Source organism: Trichomycterus rosablanca, chromosome 6 (assembly GCF_030014385.1).
Source record: "Trichomycterus rosablanca isolate fTriRos1 chromosome 6, fTriRos1.hap1, whole genome shotgun sequence".
NCBI lineage: Eukaryota > Metazoa > Chordata > Actinopteri > Siluriformes > Trichomycteridae > Trichomycterus > Trichomycterus rosablanca.
In genome coordinates, this window is record NC_085993.1 from 42098316 (window position 1) to 42109852 (window position 11537).

The 11537-nt window shown below is 40.0% G+C and overlaps 1 protein-coding gene across 1 annotated transcript; it reads right to left on the reverse strand.

Annotated features, from left to right (window-relative positions):
- Nucleotides 1–3813: 3813 nt before the first annotated feature.
- On the reverse strand, nt 3814–8163 carry cish (cytokine inducible SH2-containing protein). Its single transcript, XM_062997864.1, has 3 exons — nt 7727–8163; nt 6089–6249; nt 3814–4671 (listed from the first exon to the last, which is right to left on the reverse strand). Exons 1-3 carry the CDS (start codon nt 7744–7746, stop codon nt 4181–4183), a joined length of 672 nt encoding a protein of 223 aa, XP_062853934.1. The 5' UTR covers nt 7747–8163; the 3' UTR covers nt 3814–4180.
- Between the last annotated feature and the right edge of the window lie 3374 nt (nt 8164–11537).

Sequence of the window (11537 nt, forward strand, 5' to 3'; positions counted from 1 at the left end):
TCTGTTGCTGTGTGTATCCATTGCTGTGTCTTATCCACTCATACCAGCACAACACACACTAACACACCACCACCATGTCAGTGTCACTGCAGTGCTGAGGATGACCCACCACCCAAATAATACCTGCTCTGTTGTGGTCCTGTGCTGTGGGGGTCCTGACTATTGAAGAACAGGGTGAAAGCAGGCTAAAACAGTATGTAGAGAAACAGCTGGACTACAGTCAGTAATTGTAGAACTACAAAGTGCTTCTATATGGTAAGTGGAGCTAATAAAATGGACATTGGGTGTAGAATCAAGGAGGTGGTTTTAATGTTATGGCTGATCGGTGTATACACATATGCAAGAATTTTCTTTACATAATTGAACCACAGTGCTGCAAAACAAAAAGTTAAATGTTTCTTACAGTGGTTTACTAAAAGCAGTGATTGCTAACCATGTACTATTGCTAATATAATTTTTGTTATATTTTTATAAATACTTATCCTGCCACATTTTAGTTGAACAGATATCCCAGATAAAAATGATATGATCTTAATTATCCTAGAAAAACTAGCTTTCTGAAAAGACAAAGAACTGTGTGTGTGGGGGGAAGGGGGTCGTCATTAAAATACTTTAGTGGGCCACAGAGCTGCTCAGCACTGTAATAAAATAAGGATCATTAAAAAAATCAAAAAGACGTTATGCAAACCTGAATAAAACCGCCATTGTGTTTTAACCCAAATGTAGCTACCAAACTCATCTCTTATCTTGTTTTGATTTCCTTTGCAACCTTTTGGTGCACAGACTTGCAGACTCGCAGATTTGGTTCATGTATATGGTTGTGGTTTATTGTATTGAGAGGGCGTTTGGTGACTGTGTGTGTGTTGCAGGGTGCAGTAGGCTGAAGGTAATTATTGAAGCCTTTTCTGAGAACTCCCCCCTCCCGATGCTGCACAAGCCTCTCCCTGGAAGTAATGTGCACGTTCTGCGAAACAGCTGGCGCCCTGCCGCACTCTCCTAAAAAACACACACAGAAAAGCCACACATACGCATGCGGGCAGGAAGACATATTCCCTACTGTATTGTTTCAAGTGTAAACCAGCTTTATTCTAACTGTCCGTATCGCACGTGTGTGGGTTGTTAAGACTTGTAAGTTTTGTAGCAGATTGAGCCGAGTTCAAACGGAGCAGTTTAAAACGTAGTGTTGTTCATGGAAACACGTTCCTGTTGATATCAGCAACAACTAATGTTGCATCAGTGTCAACAGTTTCAGTTAAGATCCTGTTAACAACCACTACAACCAAACCAAAGCTAGCTTTCTGAGTAAACGCAGGAGCTGGAAATCTTCCCGTATGGAACGTCCAGGCGTCCTAGCACGTTCTTGTAAAATTACAGAAATGGACCAGACTACAGAAAAAACTCGGCCTGCAGTTCTGGGAAACAGTAGTCACGGTTTTGCCAAACAAAGTCCTACAATCAGGAATCAGTCTCCTCATGTTCTTCTTATTAGTAACACTATTGTCCTTCAGTTCCATGAATTTGACTTCCTCATTTGGTTTTTTCTGATGAAACGGGCTTTTTAAGTCACGCGTCTGTTCAGAAATAGAAACGTGACTCAAAATAAAATGAACGTTCTGCACATTGGTTCATGTTTTATTTCTTTAAAATGTAGTCTATTATAGAACAAAATCTAAATGAGGACCTAAATGTCCTGTTATTTTAGTTAATTGTGCCGTAAGGCGTGTTTATGGTGGTGAACATGATTAGATTTTGCTGTAGACTGCTGTTGCGAAAAGACTCAAGTGGCAGTCTGACCATCAGGCCGAGCGTTCACAGAAAAGCCAGTACCTGGAAGACGAGCAATTCCGCTCCGATTCCCTTTCTCATTAAAGCAGTTCGGCTCATCCTCTTTCCCAGAAAATCTTCGCTGTTTTTCTAAAGCTTAGTGTTTGGTCTGGGGGGGAAAAAACTGCCTAGTTTTTTATGCCACAGCTTCGCACGCTTCAAAGCCTCGGCCATAAATCTGCTATTTTTTCCCAATTGCTACTATGATAATTTTAAATTAGATTAAAATTGTATTGTTTTTTACATATATAATATACATTTATTTGAGATGACACGTCTTTTAATAAACAAATGAAAGAACAGTCCAGGCAAATTTCAATAAATAAATATATTTATTTACATAAAACTGCATATTGAAAAAGATCAAGTGAAAGTGGTTCAATACATTTTTTCTTACAAAATAAAAAAGGATCTTCGTCCATAAATATATACAACACCCACATTGTGGGAATAAGAAAATAATAAATTATTCTGGACTGACTGATTTAGTTGTATGTACCAGAACGTCATCAAAACAAAAGCACAGAAGAAAAAGAAGAAAATCAGGACAATACAGGGTTGTCGCTTTTAAAATATAAATTACTTAGTATTTCCGTTAGCCTGGAAATACTTAATCAGCCAAGACGTTTGGTGTTCAAAGTAAGGTTTTTATGAGTGACAATGCATGTAGCTAATATGTATGGAAAGGTAATTGCTACCATATCAGCATAGTGCAAACTATATACCAGATTCATGAACCATTTGACTGCAGAGCCACACAGTTTGTAACAATTCCCTCATTCATTGAATATTTTTTAAACCCCCCCGCCCCCGCCCAATTAATTGTTTCTTTTTAAAGAAAACAGGCATTTCCAAGTACAACAGGGGTCAATCAGTTCTAGCCCTACAAAAAAAAAATCGAATAGATCAAGTCACAATGGACGTCTCCGCCTCACCCTGGCATCAATACTTCAGATCTCGGGAAAGCAAACATCGAAGATGGCAATAAACTAATGAATCAAATTGGACTTTTATAATTATTGAAGATCAAATCCTTTTATTTTTTTATTTCCGGCTATATTGGCTTGTACAGATTCTGATTCAATGCTTCCATCCCCACAGAAACAAAGCTCTTTTCTGCAGTCTGCTCTCTATGCAGAAGTGTGAAGTGAAATGCTATTTTAGTCAGGATTACGTACAATAAATGTGACTGTGATTTGTACTAAAGAAATTATTTAGATACCGAGATCTTAATTCAATACACTTTGGGACTCAAATACAACAGCCTTCGTTGTAAGTATAAGCTGTGTTAAATCTCTTAATCCGTTTTAATTAGGTCAGTATGGAACCCAAAACCAATACTTGGTATCGGATTAATAATTATAATTTAAATTACTTCCAAAAAATGGTAGTTCTGCCCTAAACTGGATGAAAAAAGCCACAGATTACCACAGGCTATTGGCTTTCAACCTCAAAGCTGTTCTAATTTGCCAGTGAAAAACAACTTTGGCTTAATTGTCCTGTTTGCACATGAATCTCATCATATGGAGAGTGCTGTTAAAATATTTGCTAAGAATTGCAACAAGCATTCTGGTTTCAGGACAGCTGCTTCCACATTCAGTATGTTTGTTTTGTTTGCAACCATTTAATTAACAATGTAAAGAATTCGGGCGAATGGGAGATGATTTAGGCAGGAAATGAGCCCAGGGCTACACTAGTGACTATAAACGTATGTTTATTTATAGCTACATTAGCCTTCTTGCTTTTATTTTAAAATACAGGTCTAATGTGCTCACACCGTTGCGGACCTCTCGGCACACGATACAGCTCTGTGTGGGAACCCAACACTGGCAGGTGATAAAAAGTGGCCACATATTGGACATGTGACGTGACGGAGGAGTGTGTGTAATGATCCGGCTCTCCTTGATCTTATAGGGGGTTGTGCAAGTGGCAGCAGATGCACAATCAGGTATTGGAAATGACTACACCCTACCCAGATCGAAATCGTCCTACATAAAAGGAAGTGTGTGAATTTCTAATTCTAATAATCTGACTGATAATTAAATAAGTGACGTGATCCTAGGCAAAAGCTATAGTGAGCAACACATTCAGTTACCCTTCTTATTTCCATAACATTTACCAAACAGTATGTGGTGTATTTTGTAGAAAGGTCAGTTATTTGCCTCTACTTTTAAACATCATTAGGATACTGGCATTGCTTGGCTGTAAATGTCTCATCAAAAGTCATTAACAAGTCTCTTAGTTTCCACCGAACGTCCCATCTCATTCTCTGGAAATGAGCTTTTGTTTGCTTCAAGTGCCTGTGTAATTTTCCTGAATGACGCTGCTGTCCCTGTTGTGCGCCTCCATAGTGATGTCAGAGCTGGAACGGGTAATCCTGTAGGTACTGCACTAAAGGCTTGGGTAGAGGCAGCATATCTGGGCAGGCTGTGCACTGATTAATAGTCAAGCGTGCAAGATGCTGTAAGGAAGGAAACGCTTGAGGTCTGCTCAGTGGACGTTTCAGCTTGAGCAGCACCGCGCATTCTTTAGGCACCGGAGGGGTCACGGGGTCACATTCGGTCTCCTGTGCCGAGTCTTTGCCCTTTGCCGAGGTGGCGTAGTGCTGCACGAGGCTCAGTACGTCGGGGAAAGAGAGAACGCGCGCTCGGGCTGGTGAGCTGGAGTCCAGCTGGAAGCGTCCGTGGCTGTACTCGATCCGCACGTTGGTGGGACCGCGTCCTGTTTTCACAGATAGAGTCAACAAGTACAGAGGGTGGCTGCTGTCCCGGATCAGGAATGTGCCCACTGGAGCCGCCTCGAGGAGAGAATGAGCCTCGCTGGCTGTAATGGTGCCCCAGTACCACCCTGGAAGAAACGACAAAAAAACGTATTATTAAATGCTGATAGTTCCTATGTGATTAAGGGGCTGTTCTGGTGAGTAGGAGGGTAAGAATCCAAAACCTATTATTGGGCCTTTGGGCGAGAACCTCAATTACTGCTTCTTTTCACTTTTCCTGAAGTGATCTGCCAGTAATTGGGAGGATAAAAGGTGGAAAAGGGAAAATGTATTCCTCAAATACACCACATGTATTCATTTGATTTGGACCATTGTTTTAAATAATGATTTTTATGGTATTGCACTTAAATAATCAATAAATACAGTTTGTTTATTTATTCTCCCTAGATAACCGCTAGTCTAAAGCCTGTCTTGGAATCACCAGGTGCTAAGCAGGACGGCACCAGTACAATGCATGGCATACAACTCATGTCACACCCAGTCATTCGCCAGCTCGTGTTTTTTTTGGGACATAAGGGGGAAACCAGAACACCCAAAGAAAACCCACTAGCATGTGGAGAATAAACACAGAGAGAAACCAGATGCTAGGATAAAATCTGGGTTACTTGAGCTGACGTGCCAGTTTGCACCATGACTTATTTTAGACCTTTAGTTCTACATAAGCCACTTGATCTTGTTACTATAGTTACAAAAGTAGTATCTCTTTTTATAGTTCTGTTTTTTCTCAGCCTTTTTTCTCTTCTCTTTTATTAGAAGTGACTTCCAAAGAATTTTGTCAGGAATTAAACAAACAAAAAAGTGTTTCACACGTCTTACATTTCCAGGTTGTCTTGAAAAGCCTTAATGAAATTATAGTCCACTTTGGTTCGATTTAGTGCAAATTATTTGGACTCATGATTGGTACAAAACAGACTAAAGGTTTAACTGGCATTTTTACTGAAGTGCTGCCATAAGATTAACATGTAGTACAGAAGAGGTGTGGTGCTGTCTAATGTTACAATGATACGTTTAACACGTTCTAAGATGACAGTAAAGACTGGAATGTTATGTATGCCTAGGTAACTGCCTATATACAAACATACAATACAATTTTATAGAAAAGCAAGTACACAATTTATAGCTCTGTATGGGCCTTTGTTCATAACCATCCTGTAAGCTAGAGTACCTCCTCTATAGCTGCCATTTTGGCTATTTGTTCCAGGAAATCCACTTTCAGTGCAACACATCATTCATTTGACTATATTCTAAATTTAATCTGGGGAACTCGCATACGCTTCTCTTATGAGTGACCTGTTCTAAATACATTATTTGCATCTGCTAAGACAACAGTGTACTCCAGTCAAAAGTACTGGCTGTACTGTTAAAACAAAATTCCTCATTATGAGTCAAATGATACACAGTCAGCCAGGAGGAATGTGTACAATCCATATCTTAGATTTCCAAAGAAAGTTCAATGAAAACATCATTCTTAGTTTGGGACTTTACCTGAGGCATCGAGGTAGCAAAAGGTGCTGGCAATGGTGTGTAGGTCTTTGCTGTGGTCCCAGAGTTTGGATGCGTTGCGAAGGCAATGTGGTGAAGCAGAGAGGACTGAAACGCCCAGTGGAACCACTTGAGACTGTGAGTCTGCTAACAGAGCTCTGGGACTGCACAAAAACACACAAAAATATACAATTAAAAGAATCAATAATCTGCCTTAGATTTTGTTCAGTAACACATTTTGCTATAAAATTGTAGAAGGAGTCTAAAAAGCATTCTGTGTTCTGTGACTGTAGGCCTGATTTACTGCACCAGCAGCTTGAACGCAGCACATAATGGACTTTTAAACAAAGAACACAAGAAAAAAATCTGCTTGTCGATTTCCTATGCCAGCCAGAATACAGCACAAATGGTTAAAAAACAAGATCTGATATAAAAAGAAATGGAGAACTGAAAAAGAGAAATAACACTTTTTATGCCGGTACAGAACAGAAATGTAAAACAGAAATGATTTGAATGGGAGAAATGATGAGTAGTGGGGTTTAATGGGGGTAAACCCAATGATTCATTATTGTAATAAATGACTCCTTGATTGTTCAAGAATACTGAAAACCACCTGAATCCATGCCATTAATATTATCATTAATAATTAATTATAATATTAGTGGGATCAGTAACAAACAATCTACACAGAAAATAAAGAAATGTGTTTTAGATTTAAGGTCCATTCATAAACATGCATGCTTTGAGGACAATTCCTGAAGATTCGGAGTACATTTTAGGTTTATCATGGTCACTGGTAATCCTGAGTAGGCTATGACAATATTTTTGTTTAAATCAAGGCTGACTGTTCTGGTTTATTTTAAAGATTATGCTGCATTATCTTACCATTCAGATGTGCAACCCATAAAGAAAAATATAAGTAAAATTGTGTGAATGTACAGTTAATTCATTTATCAACTGGACGGTGATGTAAAAAATAATATTTTTTATTAATAATAGTTTTATGTTTTAAAGACCATATATGACACTGATAATACATTTCTATTTATAAGAAAAATTATGCATAATTACACCTGTTAAGTAATTTTAATATACAATAATATAATAATAATAAAAAAAACAATGGTAATAATAGTAAGCAAAATAAATCTTAAATGAAAAGCCAACAAACAGCAACAATAGAAGAAAGTGAATTAGGACAAAAAAAATCATAAAGCTTAAAATAAATCTGGTCAAGTCACTAGTGATAAATTAAATAATAAATAAAAGCAACAATAAAAGAAAACAGAAGTAAAAAATTAAGTGAATTCATTTGTCATTGTTCAACATGGACAATGAGATGGACAAACTGGGTAAAATTAATACACTATGTATCAGACACTTCTGATGAATGATCATAAAAGCCAAATTTATTACTTCAGAAATGTTTTCCTATAATAATTCTACTTGATTATACTAAAGTGTTTGGGTATTTTTATTTTAAAGTAGATAAAAACCTGAAATCCGCAAAATAAGTCAAGTGAATCAACCAGATCTAACAAAATGGCAACAAGAAGTAACACAAGGTAGTAGATTACTGGATCAGGTGATTAAATTCATTAAGTATCAGCTGTTTCTATTCATACTGTATATTAAACTCACCCTTGGACGCAGAGAATCATTTTATGTGAAAAATCTGCTTCCTTGAGCTTTCTGAAAGTTTCTCAGGCGATTCTGCTTTGTCCTTTTTTATATTCAACAAACCCGAATCCAGATCGTAGTGTTTCAGTATGGTAGATCTCTTCAGTTTGGGGGAAAAAAACACGCCGGTTGAACTCGAACCGAATTCGAACCGAATCTCCGTGTCCAGGACGGGATGAGAGCTGGTGCTGGTGCTGGTGCTGGAGCTGAGGCAGCACTCTTTGTGTTTGTGAGGGGGGTTTGATCAGACTAGCACGATAAAACTGCAGCCGAAACAACTGTGGCTTTTGGCTTGGCAATTCCGCCTGACTTCCAGGAACGAGGTTTCTCAGAAACAGCCCGCTTGTGTCAGCAGCGCCTCTGACGCCATCAGCTCATCATCCAGCCTGAACCATTCTCGGTATTTCACCCGTTTTAACTCCAACCACCATCAGACCTGCGTGTCATGATTCATCACGGCTTTTTTAAACAATACACACAGAACAGTGTTTTATAGTGACCTGATGAATTAGGTTTAGCGCAGTGGAGACAGACTGCGGTTTGCTTTCTATTTTTTTCTCACATACAGATCAGCTTTTCCTGAGCTTCGCTGGAACCCGTTCTAAGAACTTTCCAGGAAAACACTGCGTTCGAATGAATCGAGCCAATCAGTGCCTCCGATTCTGGGTAACTCCGCCTCCATTCTAGTGCCTCCGGCCAATCAGTGCGCTAATGCTCTCTAGTTCTGCCTCGCAGCCTTGAGAGCGGATTCTGGTGGAGCTAAATGTTGCTGCTGTTGCTGGTGGGTTCAGTGTAGTTCTGATCGACTGTACCAGTACACTTGTTTTTTAAATATACTTTCAGTTCACATTTCTGCTTTAAATTAACATACATAATGTATGTTCACTTTGTTTGTTTGTTTGTTTATTAGTATTTTAACTTTGTTTTACACTTTGGTTACATTCATGACAGGAACGGTAGTTACTCATTACACAAGATTCATCAGTTCACAAGGTTATATCGAGCACAGTCCTGGACAATTAAGTGTCTCCAATTCACCTCACTTGCATGTTTTTGGACTGTGGGAGGAAACCGGAGCACCCGGAGGAAACCCACGCAGACACGGGGAGAACATGCAAACTCCACACAGAAAGGACCCGGACCGCCCCACCTGGGGATCGAACCCAGGACCTTCTTGCTGTGAGGCGACAGTGCTAGTACCCACTTAGCCACCGTGCTGCCATTTTCACTTTGTACATAGAAAAACGAACAACAAAGATTTATAAGTAGACATGAAATATGTAAACAGAATCAATAGTTGCGAAAAATCGACACCACGAATTAATAACATAAGAAGACCTCATTTTCTTCAACGGTTGTCAGGAACACAACTCCAAAATAGGGTTGCCAACTTTCAGAACTGGAAATAAGGAACACCCTGGGCTGGCGGGTTGGTGGAGGGCATGGGGTGGGGGTTAGGTGGCAGGTGTTTACCTGAGCGGGAGTGGGGGGTAGGCGGTTAGGGTTGCACCTATAAAAAAATATAACGGGTCTGACACCGTCATAAGTAACATTTTTTCTCAATAGTGCAAACAACATTTTTACATAATCCATCTTCACACTGACATGCAGCCCCGGTTCTGGACTGCGTTGCTTAGGGGGCAGTGAGAAAATCTCGGGGGGGCAATGCCCACCCCAGCGCCCCCATAGCGCCGACCCTGCTTGTGTTACTTTAGTTTCGCCCTAAGCCGGATTCGAACCTAGGGCGGAAAAATATGTGCGATGCGCTCTGCCCACTGCGCTACTCAAACAACAGTATATTAAATAGGTTGTTATGCTGATATGCCTGCGCACACACTGCGTTACTAAGACTAAAAGTGAACACTACTTAAACGATTTCTAATTACCACGGTAGCAGCAGTTTCCTTCTGTTTCTGACACCTTTCTATCAGAACCAGCATTAACTTCTTCAGCAATCTGAGCTACAGTAGCTCGTCTGTTGGATCGGACCACACGGGCCAGCCTTCGCTCTCTTCGCTCTTTTCTTGTGCGTTTGGGTCAGTAAAGCTGTACGTCTTTAGTATTTAGTATGCGCCTTACTGTGCAAACTGAAACCTTAGTCCCTGCTGCCACCAAACGCTGCTGGAGGTCCTTTTCAGTCATATGAGGGTTTTTGACCACCTGTCTCTTCAGGAATCTGGTGGCAGCTGGTGATAGCTTTGAATTTGTGGATTATGCTTCCTAACTAGGAATCAGTTAGGAAACTGAGTGGTTCTGGATGATGTATTTGATTTAAATATATTAGTTACTGCTTTATTATTATGTTACCAGGGCAGCTACTTATTCAAGGTTCACTAGTATTGAATGAATGATTCTTTTCATCTGCACTTCTTAGGGGTCTCCACAGTGGATCATTTGATAGATTTGATTTGGCATAGTTTTTACACTGAATGCTCTTTCTGATGCAACTCTCCTGTGTGTCTGGCCTTGGGGTTTGCACTGAGGGTGCATTGATATGTGTCCTCAAAAGCTAGGTGAATAACACTATGCCTCTTATTGTATTTAGGAGCCCAGCCTGGGATTCAAACCCCAGGCACCGCTGTTACCAGCAGCGTGGCTCTTATCATTGCGCCACACAAGCTCACTTGTTACAGTCTTTACAGTAGAAATATCTAAAGAACACAACAAAACACAATTGTTAACATTTACAAGTGTATTATAAGACTGAAACAGGACATGGAAACACATATGGCTTTTTTCCTACTAGTCACATTGTAGGAAACAGCCAACACTACTGTCTTATGGGACAGTAGCTATGGGGCAAAACACAACAGCTACTATAGTTTACCTTGTAACTGAAGCCACTTGTTCCAATGCACCTTTAAAACTAGCTGGTTGAGGCACAAAGGCTGCTTGTCCTGGCCACTCGTGATTTGTCCTACCATGTACACACTATGTAGTGACTTTATGACTTCATTCCATTATCTGAAAACAACACTGGTGACAAATCTGCCTGGAATTGTAATGCATCTGCCTAGCGAAATCTATTCTCGGAAATCCAACACGAGTGCAGAAAAACAGGTATGTGTAAATAGCATCCTGATTTCCTGGACATCACGAGTACATAGACTCTCTAACATGCTTGTGCTTTTCATGTAGTCACTTTTCTAAAAGCGCAATTATCTGTCATCATCTATTTCTATAGTACTGGCTAGATTATTAATTGAATAAAGGGATATGATTCTAGGCAGCACTGTGATGCATTAGGTGACAGTGGACAGCTTTAGGGTCCCCGAATTCAATCTTTAAACACAGATACTATTTGTCGAGAGTTACATTTGGCCTTTTGTCAGCTCCAGGGTCCCAAGTTCAATCCTCAGCTCCAGTTGTTAGTTCACCTGTGATGAGTTCACCATGCTCTCACTGTTTGTGTGGGTTTCCTCACACAAACATGACAACAGGTGAATCGAGTACTCTCCATTGCTGTAATGTGTGAAAGAGTGTGTGAGGTAATGCACTGGTGTCAGTAAGTCGGGCAGGTGTTGCAAACTAGGGTTTGATCCTTGGCACTTTCCACTAGGATACAAGGGTACTGGGCTTAATCTGCATTTCTATAAGATACTCCAGTCTCTGAGCTTGGTATTTTCTTCTCATGTCTTTGGTTTGTCCTCTCAGTACCCTAAATTCCTTCTACCTCCCAAAACATGCCTGTACATGAACTGGCTAATCTAAATTGCCCGTGTGTGACTGAGTTGACAGTTTGTCCAAAGTGTGTAATCCAGCATTCTGTCAT